Here is a 20,353-nt window from a genome sequence, read left to right as displayed (position 1 = left end):
TACTTAGCAAAGAAGCTGAACTCTCCAGTTCCTTGCCTTGGAATGGCGCGCTTCCAATTCTCACGCAGCTCCACGTTTCTCGGTGAACAGAACACGGAAACGTTTTATGTTGTAGCCTTGTTCCCGGAACGACACCATGGGCAAAAAACGTGTTTGGCATCCTCATTGCACTACTCAAGTCGACCCACAATAGCGTGAGAGGCATGCTACATTTTTTTTCCACAGAAAACAAACACAACTCGCCTAGTCTGCGTCGTTTGAGCCAGCGCAACGCCGCCCGAAGAGTGACTCCAGTCAGACGGTTGCACCACCGCGTGGCGGAAAAACGCAGTATATGAAGCTGACCAGTTGTTAACGGAGCAGCTTCATGACCAGTTAAGCTTTGAAGGACTCTGATATAGCTTTTATTCGGTGTTTCTACACGTAATAAAGTTTGTGAAAGTTTAGTAGAGTGCGGTTCTTTGATAAAATGAGGGCGATTTGTGATACGGCGGATCATATATAGGAATTCTTTATTGGTGGTTTTTATGTTACAAATTATTGTCATGTCCGCTCCGTCTTTTCTATCAGAACTCTTATGAGCAAATACATTTCATTTTTGGGATTGCAGTGTTCGTAGAAAAAGTTCATATCGAGAATTTGCACCCGGGGTAAAGTTACACTTTCAATTTTTGGAGCGGCAGTGTTGAAAAAAACCTTTAGCCCTCCAGCTTTTCGAGAAGCATGACCCGTGATGAGATGTGATGTGTTCTTTGAGAATCCCGATAATTTTAATTATCTCCACCCTCACGCTCCTGTTTGCTCTCCACCACCCACTTGGTACAGGCATGCTGCGGCTACGCTGTGACTTCCGCGAGACTTAGTGGTTCCCGCTGCCGGTGGCGACATAACGTGTTCGACTCACGCTCGCTCTGGGTCTTCGTTAATGCGCATATAAGATGGCAAACTCTCATCGACAGGAACAGGGTAGTCCTAGTGGCTTCCTCGTGGCATATTTGATATTCCTCCTGGCATCCTCGCATTCACGCAGTCGCTCCTGTCGGGCTTCTAAATAAAATCGTTGGTTTTTTTTTGTGCACACAATACCCGTCCGCCCGAAATAGTTCCTCAAAGACTACTTATGATGAGGTGGTTGAGGTGGGTAGGCAACCCTTACCTAACAGTGTAGAAGAACACCCATTTCAGGCTGTGTAGTACGGTTACTACATCCTTTGCAAAGACACCGTGGCTATTCCAGCGTTCCCACGAAGGGGCCAGAGAGGGTACGAATAATTGCTCCACCCAGAGCAAAGGGCCGCTAATCTATCGAATTCTTAGTTACGACTAGAGCAGTAGGAGGACAAATGGGTGATCAAATTATGGTTTTTGATACGTATGTGCATGAACGTACAAGGTTATACTTCCTTTTACACTAACATTGTGGACAATTTTTTTTATCGTTGCGACAGCGTATAAGAACGAACCCTGCTAATCAGCCTGGTTACCCATAGACAATTTTGCTCTAAAAGTTGCGTACATTACAATACACATAGCACCCTACCAACTCAGTTATCCTGACCCCACATTCATTCCGCTAGATTAAGCTGCATGTTAGACTGAGCACCAATTACTGTGAATCTTTGCACAGGTACACGGCAACCGCCGTTGGTTTGCAAATGGGAAGCCGGCGGTCATTTTATAGAATGCGGGGTTGACAGAGCACACCAGTAATTAAACACTGCAATGTCCATGAAAGAAAAAATATCCAGAAAGAAAGTTTGTTTTTTCGCTACCACTTTTGCACGGGCTGCAGCTTTTAGTATATGGAAGGCACAATGGATACCCGACTCAATAAAATTGTTCAAATCCCAAAGTGTAGAAGACAGAAGGAATAACTGTCGAAGTGGTAGGTTGAAAGTTTGGGGGCCGAATTTTCTCTTAGTTTGAATGTTTTCTAGATGTTTTCTTATAAATATTACTGTTACTTATTGCTAAATAAAATATAAGTTTCTGTTTAGTTCTTTTAGTGCGGGCGTACACAACCTACGCTGATTATTTTTTTAATTTATCAAATTTCTGCGTGGAAATAGCCGTAATTTGGCGTCGTGTCTTGAAGCACAAAATGGCTGGCCGATGGGATACTTACAAATTGTTCTGAGAGTTTGCGTCTAGGTCATCATGTCTGTCACGCAATACTTACATCCCACGTTAGAAGGGTATTTGTGAGAAAGTCCACAGCATAGCCCATGGCAAAATATGTCACGTCTACTGATCCGTCGACCTCAGAGGCCTTCATCACACTTTTCACAAACCGAGCCGTGCAGACTTTTGCCTTAGTAGACAGTTGTCTTATCTGGTTTGATGAAAAAGCGCACTTCAGAAATCCTCTCACAAATTTCCATTCCTCGCCTGAAACCAAAAAGACCGTGGAGAAATATACAATTAACAATTAAACATCTGCGAAACCGGCTTCTGGTTCTCTATTTAGGAAGGTCATAATAAAGTACATTTTCTCCCATGAGATGTAAAAATTAAACTTCCGAAGAGGTATTTATAGTACTGAAAACGAAAGCCCTTTCTAGATTTTGAATGATATCAACGTATTTATTCATCGATGAGAATTTGAGTATTTGATTTTTATTTCTTGGCAAAACCAATGGGACGCTGGGTCTAAAGGGGAACGTGGCCTGACAGAGGCCTCAGTCACCCGATTTACAGCGTACATAATAACACGTCTGTTCACAAATTTAAGCATAATCGCACAATCTTAATAGAGAAATAGCGCAAAGCAAAGTGATTACTACATTTCCTATGTATTATACAAAGCGTAGGTATAAAATAACCAGAAGGGTCACAGTGTACACTTCAATGCAGTAATTCGTACGCATGAACGTTCATAAGTTACACTACTATGTCACAATTAGGTATGAGGTATTTTTGTTTGTAATTGTTTGTATGCATCTAGCATTTCATGCATGCTTCATGCATGCTTGTATGCATCTAGCATTGAGGCAAGAGTACTCAGCAGAGCCCCCCCCCCCCCGCATCCCAATGCATTGCAAAATGCGTTGATAAAGTGACGTCACTTTGAAGGAGCCCGTAGGCAGTGTTGCCTAGTTTTTCACGACTTGGACGGGTAAATCTGGCTAAATGTGAGGGACAATTTTTACGATGCTTTCACTGCGTGTGCCGCGCTACTATTGCGACACAGCGCAGTCGCTAAGGCATTGTCGTCTTCTGCAGTCTGTGCACAACAGCTTAGTTCGCAGTGTTTTTTCTACTGCGTTTTCTTTGTGGTTTATTGTTATTTCGAAAGCAATACCCAATGGTTAATAGATGAGTTGGTGAGCATAGTGTTCATTCTCTTGCGGTGGTATCTCCTGAAGTCCGCAAACTGGTTTGCATTGTACTGGTCTGCCGCTGAGAAGGTGGGCGTTGGCTGCTTCGGCATGTTTGGAAACCTGGTAAACCGGCATGCAACAGTGAGGCGTCTTGCAAACTACTGCAGCGACGGATGTATATGAAGTGTAATTCCGCGCAGATGAGACGTAGCGCACAAAGACCGCCGTGCTGTACGGACCCAAACAATGCTCCCGTCATCTACTTTTGCTTTCGCTAGTCGCCTGTTACGCGAATCTGATATAAAACATGAAACAGCAGAGGAGAATAGGATAGAGTGCTGGGACCTGTGGTATCATCGACATGGCGGGTGAGGATTCACCAACGTGACGTGAGGGCCTCTCCTAACCTTTTCTTTCCTCCGTGCTATTAGAGTGTATGTATGTATGTATGTATGTATGTATGTATGTATGTATGTATGTATGTATGTATGTATGTATGTATGTATGTATGTATGTATGTATGTATGTATGTATGTATGCATGTATGTATGTACGCGTGTATGTATGTATGTATGTATGCATTTATGTATGTATGTATGCATGCATCTATGTGTGTATATGTGTATGTATGCATGCATGTATGTATGTATGTATGTACGTGTGTATGTATGTATTTATGCATGTATGTATGTATGTGTGTATGTATGTATGCATGTATGTATGTATGTACGTGTGTATGTATTTATGTATGTATGTATGTATGTATGTATGTATGTATGTATGTATGTATGTATGTGTGTATGTATGCATGCATGTATGTATGTATGTATGTATGCAACACAGAAATAAGATTTCGCAGTCAAGGAAACCTCGGAATACAAAGGGGAGGTGATTGAAACAGATAAAAAATTTGGAAAGAAAGAAAGAAAGTGGAGAAAAAATGCCCGCCAGGTGGGATTCGAACCCACGACCTCCAGAATACCGGTCTGGGGCGATCTCCACTTTCTTTCTTTCTTTCCAAATTCTTTATCTGTTTCAATGAGCTACCACCACCTCCCGTTTGCTTTCGGAGGTTTTCTTGGCCGCAAAATCTTATTTCTGTGTTATTTTCAACGAGCCTCTCATTTCCCATTCTGATTCGCTGTATGTATGTATGTATGTATGTATGTATGTATGTATGTATGTATGTATGTATGTATGTATGTATGTATGTATGTATGTATGTATGTATGTATGTATGTATGTATGTATGTATGTATGTATGATTGTATGTATGTATGATGTATGTGTGTATTATAAGGGCACATTGTAATCTGAAAAATGGAGCGCGTGGCTTTGAGTACACGCCACGCATACTGCCAAAGAGGCGAATATGCAGAGTACGAACAATTTACGAGAGTTCGTGTCTAACATTGGTATGAATAGACTATCGTTCGGCGTGTAAGCATTCCGGTTTGTTTCACCACCGCGTTGGGCGCCTGGTCACACGAGCATTACCTATCTTCGTCGCTGCGCTGACAGAAAAGGGCGCGTGCAGAGACATTTTTATGATGTACATTTTGCCGGAGGATCGATCGACAACAAAAAGACCACGTTTTTCTCTTGCCGAGGTTAATCATAAACTCTCGAAACCTGTTCCTACTGCGCATACGAAGATCGTCGCCAGGATGCGTGACATGTGCTGAAATCCACCCGCTGCGTTCTTTGGATTGCGAGGTATCATTATAGTACGTATGTATGTATGTATGTATGTTTGTATGTATGCATGTATGTATGTATGTATGTATGTATGTATGTATGTATGCATGTATGTATGTATGTATGTATGTATGTATGTATGTATGTATGTATGTTTGCATGTGGGTATGTATGTATGTATGGGGTCTGGTATGTTTGAAGGAAAGTACAGTAAATACTCGATGATACGAATCTCGCGGGATGGTGAAAAATATTGGTATCATTCGAAATTTGTATGAACCAACACAGACCAAAAAATTTAGCGCTGAAAAATGTTTTCATTTATTTCTTTTTTTGCTTTCGCGTGAAGAAATTCGTGATTTTTTTTTTGTTTTTTGTAACCCCCATGTCGCAAAGCAGTCCTTTCTGGAGCGCGTAAAGGTACGCGCTCATGTCCTCACTCGTGGTGTACACGCCGCAACAGTCAAGCGTGAACCGCATGGTGCGTTTTTGCACGTGATTCGCGCACCCCGGCTTGCCGCGCGCTTTATTTTTACGACCGAATCGACGATTTCGTGTGCGCGGTAGCTCTTACCTCGGTCAGAAAATCACGCAGGACGCACGCGAGAGGATGGGGGAGCCTGACGACTTGCGAAGCGCTCGAGACAGCCAACTTGGCTCCACCAGAGATGGTTAGGCTTAGCACCACGGCAGATATTTCATGCGCGCTTTCACTAGTGGCGCGTATGATGTTTTATGGCACCGTTTTCGCATGCATTATCAGCTTCTTTACCACACAAGCAACTTCGCGTCTGCCTTGAGCGACATTTTAAAGAGCGGTTAGAAGCGGGCGCTCGCTTACATCCGCCAGGCTCAGACTCTCTCCCTCCCTTGTGACCTCGTTCTTCACTATATCATGACCCGAGATGGCACGCCCCACTGTCAGGTGTGTGGTGCCTATCCCGACGTTAAACACACCTGCTGGACTTGTCCTCGCGCCAGGAGATCACCTCACTTTCTTCATCCACACCTTTTACCATCCCACATTCCATACTCATGGGAAAACTGGGCCGCTCCTCCGCCTGATCTTCGCCCCATCCTTTGGCCTCGCCTCGCCCGGCACATTGCCCACGTGAGGGGCCCTGACACCTGCGGAATTCCCACCTGAACGTCTTCCAGGCCCACCAGAACCACATTTTCGGCAGCCCGGACATGGGCCGCTTTAAATAAAGTTTGATCTCTCTCTCTCGAGGGACCGCGCCATTGCGCGGCCGAAGCCGCCGCCATGTTGCCGCCGCCGGCGGTGCCGCGCGAAGCGTGCGGGTGGTTTCGCGGTGGTTTCAGCACCCGTGGTGCGTGCGCGGCGCGGCACGATTTCGCGAGCAGAAAAGAACAGCCCGGCCGTTTCTGGAGAAAGGGTGACAAAGAGGGGGATAGAGAGCCGTCACTTGCTCGTTAGGCAGTCGGGCGCCTCGCCGGTGCGTTCGTACCATCCGTCTGGCCGCGCAGGGCCGTTCGAAACAACTGAAATTTTTCCCGTTGCAAACAATGCCATTTTGCAGGGCGTTTTTAGAAGTGTGTATCCTACCGAAATTCGTATCGCCCAGAATCGTATCATCAAGATTCCACTGCATCTGTACAGTAATATGCAAACACACGCCAAGATACTGTTGGCGCCACCTGGCATTGCCCCTGAAAAACACCACCGTGCGCCATTACAATTTCAGGAGCGAGGCTGCCTGCTCGTCTAAAACCTGTGTCCCTCCACTTGATTTATGCTTTCTTTGTTACCACGCCAAAAGAGCTTTGTAAACACAACTGGTTACAACGTGGATCAAGATAGGCGATTGTGGCCGCTCAGTGCTCGGTGCATATGAGCACCAGCCGTTTGCGGCAGGTGGCGCAGGATGAATGTGAATGCTCGATTCAATAAAGCCCGCAAATAACGATGGCCACCACCAATGCAAAACAATGTATTTCATAGGAAACGATGCGATATAGATTCATTTTCTATTTTCAATTCTCTGCGCGGTTTTCTTCATGAAATGATGACATACCATTATGCAACCATGGCCTCGCGTTTTTTATGGATGCTCCGGACGCAGGTGAAAGAAGTAACGCGTTGCTTCGTTCACAGTTGCGCTGGGGGTAGTAGTTTCAGTGTTCTTGCAACGTGTCGACAAGGCAAGCATGCGAGTAAGGCGAGGGAAACACAGATCATACGCACACTCGCACCCGACATATCATCTGCGCATGACCGTCCATTTTGTAGGGCCACTGTTAGGTGGCACCACCTGTACCTTCAGCGGTGCAAGCAGTATTCTGTATATGATTTCTCTATATCTCTGTCTTAGTATGTACGTCAACCTAACATTTTCGGATACAGGGCTCTCACGCGAAAATTCTGTTATTGGTTCAAAAAACCGTCATTCGTTTCCCGCAGACCCATATGCGAACAATATTGAATAGCCTTCAGCTCTGATACCATGCTTTTACTTAAAAGTAATGGAAGTCTTACTAGTTGGTAAGGTTGCGTACTTTCCACAAAGCTGATACGACGGGGATAAAGACACAAGGGCGAGAACTGGCGCTGACTACCAACAAAATTTTATTTCAAAATAAAGCATAATTTATTTATTCACACGTTTGGTGATGCGCAATGAATGCGGACACATATCAAAACAGCTGTAAGATTAATGCCCCTTACCCACTCACAACCCTAACACCAACAAGCCAACTTTCTTAATTCACAGGGATAAGCATGGGTGGCTTATCTATTCCTCTCCCAATCACTTAATGTGAAAACTGTCCACCACTTATTTTGTTTTTTATTGCCGTGTCCGTACATTGTTTTCGTGTCATTGAATGATGGGGTGCACTTTCAATTTTTTGCAATGAAAGGACAACTGGCTACAGGGCCTTCATTCGGAGACTAAAGATGCTGTCTGAGTGTAGTACTCAAACTCCTCCGTGCTTGCCCTAAGTACACGCGATCGCAATTCAAATGCAAATATGCACGACCGCTTTCTTGTTAGACTCAACCAATCGGGAAGTATGGTTCATATCACATTTACAACTGGAGCTTTCGTTGTGGTTTTTCTTTTTGTAAATGCGCGCAACGGTGGGGCACAGTCGCTTCATATACCTTTAAATTGCGATCGCGTGTATGTATGGCCGTCGGGAAAGTGTGTGAAAACTAAACTCAGAGACCATTCTTTGTGACTTAAAAGCAGGCCCTGTAGGCACTTGTCACTTCAGTGGAAGAAATACAAGTGAGCTTCGCCCTTGCATTACACGAAGATACTCTACGAACACCACAATCAAACAATGAGACAAGTGGTGGAAGCTTTGGACATAAATGATTGGAAGGAAACTTCGCAAGCAACCCTTCCGTATCCCTGAAGATAGGGAAGCTGGTTTGCTTGTTTCAGGGTGGAGACTGGAAAACGGCTAACAAAAGAAAAAAGTGTGGCAAACTGTGGTATCAATGTGCACAGTCATTGCGCATTATCTGAATAAAGAACATATCAGTGATTGCATTTTAATACATTTTTGTTGATATTCAGCGCCTTTGTTCTTGTTCCATTGCACTCTTCGTGGTAGTGCTGTTAGAAGGAGGTTAATACGGCTTTTCTCTTTGGTATATGTCTAGATGTTTGTTATTTAAATATCTAAAGTCGGCATTTGTTCATCCAACACTCTGTATGTAGGTATATAAATATACATATTTATATATATATCTATATCTATATAGGGAGTAGTAGAACTTTGAAGATGGGAGAGAACACAAGAGAAGAAAAACTTCGAACAAGGTAAAAGCACGATTGTGGCCTACGTTTCAGCAAAGAGAACTTGCTTTCCTCAGGCCCTGAGGGGCTTGTTGAAAATAAGACAGAAATAGGAATTGGCAGTCAAGAAGACCTCGGAAAGCAAAGGGGAGGATGTAGTAGCTCAAGATAAAGAATTTCGGAAATAAGAAAGTGGAGCGAAAATGCCCGCCAGGTGGGATCTGAACCCACAACCTCCTGGATACCGGTCTGGTGCGATAACCACTACGCTACCGGCGGGGCTACTTTAGCCTCCACTTGCAGGGCTATTTATGTTCAGGTGTTTTTGTTTCCTGAGCTTGGGGGTGGTAGCCAGCGCCCCTCGGACTACTCGGGGTGGAGGGGACCTTCTTTTCAACCCCCGGGCCATGACTCGAGTTCCTACGACATATGCAGAGTGGTCGACCAGCTTTGAACCCTCTTCTGCTCCCTATGGCACCAAGACTGCCACAACAGAGGCCCTCGCTATGCATGTAGCCAATCAGAATAGGAAATGAGGTGGTCGTTGAAAATAAGACAGAAATAAGAATTGGCAGTCAAGAAGACCTCTTGAAGCAAAGGGGAGGATGTAGTAGCTCAAGATAAAGAATTTGGAAAATAAGAAAGTGGAGAAAAAATACCCGCCAGGAGGGATCCCAACCCACGACCTCCAGAATACCGGTGTGGTGCGATAACCACTTAGCTACCGGCGGGGCTACTTTAGCCTCCACTTTCTGGGGTATTTATGTTCAGGTGTTTTTTGTTTCCTTCGCTTGGGGGTGGTAGCCAGCGCCACTCGGACTACTCGGGGTGAAGGGGACCTTCTTTTTAACCCCCGGGCAGTGACTCGAGCGTTTACGACATGTCCAGACTGGTCGACCAGCATTGAAACCTCTTAAGCTCCCTCTGGCACCAAGACTGCCAGAACAGAGGCCCTCGCTATGCATGTAGCGAATCAGAATAGAAAATGAGGGGCTCGTTGAAAATAAGACAGAAATAAGAATTGGCAGTCAAGAAGACCTGGGAAAGCAAAGGGGATGATGTAGTAGCTCAAGATAAAGAATTTGGAAAATAAGAAAGTGGAGAAAAAATGCCCGCCAGGTGGGATCCGAGCCCACGATCTCCAGAATACCGGTCTGGTGCGATAACCACTACGCTACCGGCGGTGCTACTTTAGCCTCCACTTTCAGGGGTATTTATGTTCAGGTGTTTTTGTTTCTTGCGCTTGGGGGTGGTAGCCAGCGCCACTCGGACCTTCCTTTTAACCCCCGGGCCGTGACTCGAGCGCCTACGACATGTCCATAGTGGTCGACCAGCGTTGAACCCTCTTCTGCTCCCTATGGCACCAAGACTGCAAGAACAGAGGCCCTCGCTATGCATGTAGCGAATAAGAATAGGAAATGAGGGGCTCGTTGAAAATAAGACAGAAATAAGAATTGGCCGTCAAGAAGACCTCGGAAAGCAAAGTGGACGATGTAGTAGCTCAAGATAAAGAATTACGAAAATAAGAAAGTGGAGAAAAAATGCCCGCCAGGTGGGATCCGAACCCACGACCTCCAGAATACCAGTCTGGTGTGATAACCACTACGCTACCGGCGGGGCTACTTTATCCTCCACTTTCTGGGGTATGTGGGGTACTTGGAGGGCATTTTTTCTCCACTTTCTTATTTTCCAAACCACCACTCTATCGCTGACGCAGATGCACTCATTATGACATTCGAGGTTTTCTAGTCGCGACACTGGCTTATTTTGCGTTTATATTTCAATGTTTGTGATGAATGCGCTACATATCTTTGCCAACACTGGCTTTTGCCCCTGTTACATTCTCTGTGGTTAGTATATTGGTAACGTATCCTGGGTATTCAATAGCGTGGAATGTATGCAGGCAACCAAGTGTGCGCCGCCATATCTGTGGCAAAGCATCTGTTGCTAGGCGACGTTGCGCGCACGGCCCGCAGATCAGGCACCCCTCTTCTCCATGCAACCGTGCGAGTCCGCCCGTGGCCTCCGCGATTGCTGCGGGCGGCGCGCCGCCGGTAGCCGATCGCAAAGGCCACGGTGCGCCGTCACAAGTTACGTCGGGCTCCGCGGGATGGCGGCACTTCCCCGTGCTAATCACGACTGTGAAACACATGAGTGTGTTTCACGTTACAAACTCTTTACCAAACACAAAGTATTGCGTTCAGTTCACTGTGAGTGCGATTGATAACATCTCTGTTGGCGCCACAGTTTAGAATCGGATTGGAACGGAGCAGGTGACGCACGCCGTTGCCTTTTTTTTCTTCGGCGTGCGGCCGCAGTGGCCCAGGCTGCGCCGTGTCCGTGGCGCATCGGCCATGCCTGTGGCCGTTTCTGGTGTGGCCAAGCGAAGAAATTGACCGCTAAACGTTTTAAGGAATACCGTCTATAGCTTGTGAATTGTGCTACCGTAATTGACGTGTTAGGCGATCTAAGCGATGTGGAGGGGAATAGACTGTGCCCTCTTAGTGTCGTGGCACGCCGACCATCATCTGGTCTCTTTGAGCAAGCTATTCACCCCAATATGTCCCCACCTGCCAGTAGTCAACTGCCTACGCAGCCTTATCAATTTCTATCGTCTATTGACAATGCACAGAACTGTCTGAGGCGAATGACCACCGTCAGTCACAGCAATGACACCGGCGGTTATGGCCCTTTAGAGACACTACCGTATTGCTTGTCCTTTTCGGAACAGCGTATCATTGACGAGAAAATAGAACATAAGATGAAACGTCGTGTTATTCGTCCTTATATAGTCTATGAGGGGCACCGGTAGTGCTTGTGAGGAAACGAGATGTGTACATTTGAGTTTGCATGGAGTACTCCCGGTTGGACAAGACAACTTGGAAAGACGTGCACCCTGTTCCCTGTGTAACAGATGCCCTGGGCGGCTTGCAAGAAACAGAACTTTTCTCCTCCCTTGAAATACCATCAGGCTATGGCCAAGAATTTATGGCCGAGCCCGACCAATAAAAAATCGCTTGCCTGACTCCGAACAGTTTTTACGAATTTAACGTCGTGCTGTTCGGACTTCGCAATGCTCGCTCCCCCAACAAAGGAATGATGGATGCTAGTCTTCTTCTAGGTGGTAAGTGGAGACGTGCCTATCCCACCTTGATGACATGTAGTTCTTTCCCTGATTTTCCGACTCATCCTACGCGCCTTCAAAAGACTTTTATACTATAAAGGCCTCGAGACTACAGTTGAACCTTAGGAAATGTCCTTTTGCTTCCCGGCAGCGACAATGCCCGCCCTTGTTATCTCGAACCGGCCAAGTTCTGCAATGGGGCAGAATTAACAGTGCCCAACAACGATAAAGGCGCTTCGAAGCTTCATTGAACTTCGTTCGTAATTTTGCCGCTTGGTGCGCAAGATTGCGGTTATCATCGCGCTTCTGAGTGACCTTTTTTATACTGAAGACAGCATCCCAAAGGGTTCGTAGGAATGTCGTGATGCATTTGCATTTGATGCAATATTTCTAGTTGCTGTTTGCAGAATAAAAAACTCGACTGGTAGCACTTCCAGACAATGGCTGTGTCTACGTAGTAGGGGTTGACGGCTTACCGAAGGCGTGGGAAGCCTTCTCAACATCTGCACTATATCTCACGTGGTCAATGACAACTCAAGGTTATTGAGGGAGCAATGTTTTACAGAATGAACCTATTGTCGGTCAAGAGATTACAAAATACAAAAACGTCGAGAAGTAGCTTGCGAACGAATGTACATAGACGACCGCATGCAAATAAATGCTACGGTGTTTAATTACAACGCATTTTTTTGCAGTGCTCCTCTTAAAAATCATCAATTCCGATCAAGAACATTTTCGTTAACGAAGGCAATCCAGTGTAGTCACAACAACGCCATATCTCTTCCTTATGAAAACAACACTGCCGCTGTGGAGTGCAAACGAAGCAGTAAACATGTGCTACGGATACAAAAAAAATAAGACAGACCAAATCGGTTAGGCAATAGTAACCAACTGAAATAACACGTAACTGGCTTGGCTCCCAGCGAAGTCTTGTTGACATTTAAAAGAGTACTAGCTGCTTGTCTGATGCTCTAAATAAGAAAACTACAATTTTGTCATTGTTTTTATCGTTCACATTATTCATGCGAATTGATGCTTCAGAAATGCAGACGAATACTTTTGCGCATACTTACCATTTATTTTGAAGAGACTACTTCGAAAAGGCTCCGCATCAATAAAAGTGTTTGGTCGGTCCCTAAAAATGGCTGCTTGCTTGACAAAGCACTCAAGCACCATATCAGGATCGGTGATGACCAAGAAAGGCTCGTGCCCTTGGTAAACTCCAAACGTTTTTCCATATTTTGCTTTCCACTCCATTAACACCTGTGTGAAATAACAAGCACAATCGACTTATGAATTGATTATGCCTTGGAAGTAGCAAGGCGCACAAGTAGGTCCCCCCATAAATATTTGCCTGAATTCTTCAATAGGTTCTTGTTCCTTTTATTTTCTTTGGGAATACTAAGAACGCTCTCTACCTTTAAGTTTTTATTTAAAATACCTTTTCAGGCCACGCACTTGGCATATATAATTGCCCTCTCAACTAGACATTTATGACTGCATTTTTAGCATTTCCGACACCAAAAGTAGGACATAAATTTTGCGTGTGGCACAAGGTCACATTTGACATGTGTCGGCTAAGTGCCGGGCCCTATTGCAAAATGTCTAAACGAGGCATAAATTTAATTAAGGTTGGTTAAATATTTTTGATTGTTTTTTGCATCAAAATATCTGCCAAATTACCGACAGACTATCAAGTCAGGACGGGTTTTTAACACGCTAAATGTCGCGTGTTCTGATCTGTTTATATTTGTATGCGGTTTTTTATTGTTTATAGCGCAATCGAAGAAGTTATTTACCTTGTCCTTTACGAATCTCTGCAACCTAACGGACCATAAAAGCAGAGAAGACTCGCACATGTGTGTCAGCCTAGTTTATTACCTGTGTGTCCTCTTCTTTTCTTCGTAATTCACTATACTTATGTAGCATTTGTTTCCTGAAGAACAGTTCTATATTAGGCATTTAAGTAACGCTACTCGTTTCACCGCACCAGATTATATGATGTCAGAACCAAACCGACAGCAAACTGCTTCAGCATCTGGAGATTTCCTCGTAATTTCTTGAACGTCCAGTGAAACTTTTTGTATTTTTACAATGGAGTATATTTTGCGTACAGTAACAATTGTAAATAACAAGTGTGTCCTAGCATCACCAAAAAAGCTGAATGAAGCAAGCAAAATAATTACTCTTCAAGTACTGCCCACGTTTGGCTGACCCGTGTGGTAGGCCTAACAAAATACTGTGTCCCTATTATGTGCAACCATTCTTCTTTCGGTGGCGCTAATCCAAATTTGATGGCGCGTCCCTCATCAGGAGCCATATTCTCAGGCAGTCGTTATAATGTCGTAGAGCTCTCTGGCACGTAGTTAAGGTACTGCTCAGCAGGGACAGTGCTTGACAGGAACAAAAATAAATGCCAACATCACGTACAGACAAAAATTACACCCACGAGTGTACATAGGGTGAGTTGTTTGCACCATGAAGTAAAACTGTAAGGTTTAAAATTCATATAAATAGAAAAAGTTATCCATGACAACATAAAATGTGTAGGCTTGGCAACGAATTAATGATGTCTTTATTCTGAGTGGCCACACGTTAATGTTTCCAGAAGAAGTCGACCAGCTTACGTTCGAAAAAACGTATGACATCGCTTAATGAGAGAGAGATAAGTACAAAAAAGGTCTGCATAAAGGTGTACATATTCATTGGTATTATAGAAGGCAGAAGGATTAGTTCAAAAGACAGGTGAGCAGGAGCGAACATTCCCCAAGGAGCTTATCATGCACTTGTCTACATGTGGCAAGCCATATTTGATGTTGCAAATACGTGTTATATATTCCTCGACAACAATAAGTGAAACCTCAGCAAAAAACACGATTTTAATGTTTGCAACGACAAATGCGAAAAAAAGTCGCAAAAGATTGTACAGGTCTGTTCAAGTGATGTAAGTTGCAGTAATCTTTCAATAAAAAACATAGTGCTGCCTGAACGGGCACGTGCTGTTAACAAACAACAAGGTAGGTTTTGGGGCAGATTCATAATATGTGAAGAATATTTTTGTTTACAGAGTATCTATCAACTTTGCCCTATAGAAAAGATCAGTGAGGTGACGTAACAACACATAAACAGGCACTGTATAAAAATAAACCGGAGACTGCAATATATTACAAGGGAACAAAATATTAGCAGAGAATATATATTGATGCTCTAGAGAAATGAGACATTCTGGGCAAAGTTTGTACTAAGCTGAAAAACAAAAAGCGGTGCCCAAGTTGCGAAAGAGTGCCAGTATTAGGGCTGAAATGATAGAAGAGATAGATAGAAACATATTAGTACACGCACAAGCTCTCATGTGCACATTAAACTACCTCAATTCGGTTCTTTGTCATTTGCTTCATATTGCCCCAAAAAAATTGGGGCTTCGGTCCAGGAATGCCGAGCTCCTCGAACAGTCGCAGCCGCCTGTAGCTTTTGATTAGCCACTGAAGGCAGCCAATGGCGAAAACCAAAGTGACTGCCACCACGGTAGCACCAACAGGCGTAATCATCTCGCAGCACAATCTAGAATACAAATAGCATTCAAAGAGTTTCAAAGTCTCATTTGTAAATTATAGCAATATCTTACCCATGTCAAAGTGATAGGGTGCTTGAGACCAAAAATTGTAAGATTTTTGCGGACAAACACTCGATCACAGCCTTCAATTTTACACATGTTTTCTATTATTCACTCCAACATTTTTGTATTCGTTTTAAAAGCTAAAAGTCTTGTTTGTTTTTATTGTTGCCTGTTTTGACAATGTCAGCTTTGCATTCAGTGTTTAATACTTCAGCAATACATTCTTTTAAAACAGGCCACCATCATTTCTGTTAATTGTGCACGATGATTTTTAGCACTCAAACGCTTGTGCAGTGCTTGGGAACCTGCCTCAACAATGGAACTGCTTTCAGTGAAAATAAGAAATCTTCGCTCGCGGCCGGGTAGTATATATAAATGCTGGAGATAAAATGACTTTAATAGTTGGCACTGATGAAAGCAACTGTGTGTATGACTATATATGCTGACCTAATCAAAAGATGCCAAATGCAATATCCATGTTTTCGCTCAATCAGTCAGTTTCTTCAATACAGTCTTGCCGTAACCTTAAAGTTTGAAGTACTCACCTCAACCGCTCAAAACCCAGGTCGCAAGTTATGCAGGTAAACTGGACTTGCAAACACAGTGTTATCAATTGCTGTGTACATAAGTAATACAAAATGTTTTGTTACATTAGAAAATTTGGTGTTCTACGTTTTTTGTTTGCGTATTGCGGGTATTTGGGTTTCTTAAGAAACACATGTACTATGACGCAGGTTGAAGTGGAACGCTCCAGATTGATTTTCAGCACCCGGGGTTACTAAGCTGCGATTAAAACGCGGCACATTGGCGCGTTTGGCTTCTGCTGCACATAATAAGGTACCACAATGCACTGGATTGAACCTGAGGTCCTTGAATAAGGAGCAACATGTTTTATGCAAATCCACCGGGCAGGTGTAACAGGAATAGTTATGCAAGAATAAAAGAAAGCAATAGTTACGTATTTGATAATGGCGTCTGTAATATTTAAAACCCATAATGAATGTTTGGTGTTGCTGAAAGTACTAGTTTTTTTGAGGACGGCACAAAAAACTAAACAATACAATGTTATACTAATAGAAATCAATCAGAATTTTAACACTAGGCTTAAGAAATCTGATATAAATTGACGAAGATTTTGGTATAGAAAGAAAGAAATGTTTTGGTATAGATTTTTGTATAGATTTGGTAGAGCTGTTACGTTGAACGTCGCAACCTAAGATAAAAACCTGGATAATTTAGAAGATATTAGCGGACGCCACATTGGAAGAATTTTAGGGCTTGATGAGCAGAAAGCTGAAACCCCTGGTGGTTATAGAGAGCATGTTCTGAGCGGTGTGTTTCATACCAAACTGGGCGTGACCACAAAATCATTTGAAAGGGTACACTAGATGGGTTAAAAGTGTACGGACAAGCCGACACCTGTTATGTTACATTTCTTCGTCTACAACGAGAAAATAAACACTATGCAAAACTGCAAGGAACTGAAAGGATCATCCATATTCATAAGCCAAGATTTCTGCAAAGCCATGTTAGTCAAACGCTACGAGTTAGGGCTACACAAAAAGCAGTTCAAGGAAGAAGGGTGTAAATTGTCCGCTGATTTTGCTAGGGAAAGGATGTTTACATGTGGGATGAACAAAACGCACTCACACTCTTATTACGTAAGCAAAAACAGTACTACCTAGAATCAAGACGTTTGAAGAATCAAGACGCAAGACGTTTGGCAAAAAGCGCGAGTGAACTCAAGTAAGTACCATAGTGAAACCTGAATGCAACGAACCTCTATATATTAACGAATTCCAAGATTTATAACGTTTTTCGATTCCCCATTTTCACCCCATTGAAGCCCAAGTGTTACGAACCCCTATGTAACGAAGGCGTTGCGGCGGTTAACCTTGATTTTAGGAATTAGCTAGGCTGATCAGTGATTGTTTATTGAACTTCTACTGTAAGATCGACTGTCGAAACGCACTCACTTACCGAATATTAGAAATATTTTAAGGAGAAAGCAGCTACACAAACGTCCAGAATCGCTGAAAACAAATTTAGTCATGCTGATTATAATAAACTGAGCGGGTAGGGCCATCGAATGGCTACGCAGCATCCACTTGATGTTTCGCTTGTAAAGCGGGAGACCACGTCCAAAGGATATATGCATTTCGTTTATTGTATCTGCTTCCCACCCCTTATGTAATAACCCTGAAGGGGGTATTTAAGGTATTAGAGTGAAGTCAAGTGAAGTATGACCTGTTCGTAATCTGCACATGTATACTTCTGTTCTTCTGTTTTGTTTTTCGGTGTAACAGCTCCTTTATTGGGGTTTGATAGTGTGGAGTTTGCTGTCTGTCGGTGCGTCTCAGTGTTGCTGCCAGCGTTGTCGGATTGCCTTTTGAATGAATTGTATCCTGTCAAGACAGGGAAGCTGGTAAACGTCGACGCCACAGCAAAGTGTTGCCACAGTGCCGCTCTGGACGGCGGGTTCATTACGAAGAATGCCACTGTGTCCAGGCGCCTAACACGCGACTATGACCTGTTTTAAAGCGCAGGCTGCCATTATCTATTTCACTAACCTGTTCAATACAATGTTCCAGTGTGTTTTTCAGAATACAGTACTGTCACAACACTAATGGAGTCTGCTTATATAATGAATTGTGTTTATGTTTGTTTGTATTATGTATTCTCGAGTAATTAATATAGCATCTTTCTAAACAGTAAATATAATTGTGTTTCTATTTAGTGCCCTTGTGCTGGCAAAGGTGGAACCAAGTGTAGTACATGCCACCGCTGTGGCAGTTTCGGAGGCATCCGTGTAAACGCAGTGTACGGGAATTTGTGTTGCAAGTATGGAGAATGTCGAATAAGTTCTTTGGGTGAATGTATTTTGTAATTTTTTTAACCACATGTCACAGGTGACAGGGTGCAGGTGCAAGGCTGCATGAATTCGGCGAATTCAGTTTTTAGGATTCAGATAAGATTACCCAAAGTTTCTCCGCCACTACTCTCACTCGAACAGAGAAGGGCAGATGAAGCGACGGACGGCACATAAAAAATTTTGAAGGATGTGTTTTCAATAGTAGCATTGAATGAATGACTGTTTAAATTGTCGTCCTTACGCAGTACAAAAGTTTCATGTATGTACGCTGATGCTCTAAGCACCACTCATCTGTTTCGATATAGAGGCTTTAATTAGGACTCGTTCGGAAAGAACCGGACACCAGGCGGAGCCCCATGTGCAGCACTGCGTCCAGCATTTTAGAGCCGTTTGTGAGTGCGACCCATACACTACACTTCGGTAGTCTATGCGGGACCTCACAAGACTGTGAAAAACACAAAAAATGCGTGTTTTACCTGCACCATATGACTACCGGGAAAGGACTTTTAGGATGTTGATATTGTTCATGCTTTCATTTTAAGTGTTTTAATATTTAGGATGAATGTAAGATTGTCTTCTAAAAATACTTCAAGAAACGTGTGTTTAATTTTTACGGGTATGTCAATCCCTTGAGTTTTATGGTCGGTTGCAGATGAACCCCACGCTTCCTGAAAAAGAGGACACAGGGGTTTCTCTTCGGATTTAAATTAAAACCTCTTTTGTCTGCCCAATTGGTTAGTCTGTTCACAGCAACTTGGATCTGCCGTTCACAGATGGAGGAGTTACTTGAATTGAAGCTGACATGAACATCATCTACGTAGATTGAATAAAAAAGGTGGGTGGCAGCGCTCTCCCTAACGTATTCATTTTTGCAATGAATAGTCTGCAGGTAAGTATTCCACCATGAGCACGCCATTTTCTTCTGTAAATGTCCCGCATAATGCTGCACCAAGAAAACCGAAAATGTTATATCTGAAAAGAAGCTTTCCAGTGTTTTCAAGAATTTCAGCTCGTGCAGGATGCGATAGCGCCTCGCGGCGTCATAGGACTTTTCAATGTCAAAGAATACAGATATACAGTGTTGTTCATGAGAACAAGCATATTTACCATAAGAGGCAACATTTCCAAGATGAACCGTTGTTATATGACCAACCGAAAGCCTTTCTGGCAGCTATCGAGGACACCATAATATTATAAAAAAATTTAAAATCCGTTTATTGTTCATCTTTTGAAAGAGTTGGCTCAAGCAACTTGTCAAAGAAATGGAACGATAGCTTGTCGCAAATAGGGATCTTTTCCCTCTTCATTATTTCGAACACAACTGCCTCTTTCCAAGCATGAGAAAAGTACCCGGCGCACTCTATTTTGCTGTACAACAAAATTAGAGTATTGAGGGTGTCTACATGTAGGTGGTGACTTATCGTATATGTTATTTTATCGGCCCCTGGCAACGAAACATGACACGCGCTCAGGGCTACCATAACTTCTTGCAGAGAAAATTGAGCTATGTCCGTCATTATATTACTTGTTGGGACGAATAGGCTTTATTTCAACAGACTCTTTGTATTGCAAGAATAACTCGAAGTAGTGGGAGGAGCTGGAAATATGTTCAAAGTGTTGTGCAGGGTGTTTTCTTGGTCTAGCCAGTTGTGATGACAAGAGCTGTGACATATGCTTTTGGCCCCTGCAGTTTGCTTATCCTGCTCCAAATTTTGCCCGTATATGTATAAGAATTTATTGTGCATAAGACCTCCAACTGTCTGTTTTTGCCTGACGCTGGATTCGCGGTCCCATGTCTTCTGCATGCTTGAAGGAAATCAGTTTTCTGTCTTAGGATGCCTGCGGAGGAACACGCAGGCCTTATTCTCAGTGTTTCTGACCTTCTTGCAGTCGTCATTTCACCAGGACCTCTGAAGATTAGGTGTGGTACAAGAGGTCTGGGCAATAGAACCTGTA

General features: G+C 43.5%; 1 protein-coding gene across 1 annotated transcript in view; it reads right to left on the bottom strand.

Annotated features, from left to right (window-relative positions):
- Positions 1–20,353, bottom strand: part of LOC144141240 (cytochrome P450 3A24-like) — a 37,157-nt gene that overhangs the window by 3,560 nt on the left and 13,244 nt on the right. Inside the window, exons 2-4 of the mRNA XM_077672798.1 lie at positions 15,278–15,470; positions 12,983–13,172; positions 2,180–2,388 (exon numbers count right to left, since the gene is read on the bottom strand). Coding sequence (XP_077528924.1) covers positions 2,180–2,388; positions 12,983–13,172; positions 15,278–15,457 — 579 coding nt within the window. The 5' untranslated portion in view covers positions 15,458–15,470. The remainder of the gene's footprint in view (positions 1–2,179; positions 2,389–12,982; positions 13,173–15,277; positions 15,471–20,353) is intronic.

The sequence above is a fragment of the Haemaphysalis longicornis genome, unplaced genomic scaffold, assembly GCF_048455015.1.
Source record: "Haemaphysalis longicornis isolate Haplotype H1 unplaced genomic scaffold, Haemaphysalis longicornis Haplotype H1 scaffold_6, whole genome shotgun sequence".
NCBI classification, from domain to species: Eukaryota; Metazoa; Arthropoda; class Arachnida; order Ixodida; family Ixodidae; genus Haemaphysalis; species Haemaphysalis longicornis.
The sequence above is the reverse complement of the archived record's forward strand: the minus strand, read 5'-3'. Positions and strand labels throughout refer to the sequence as shown.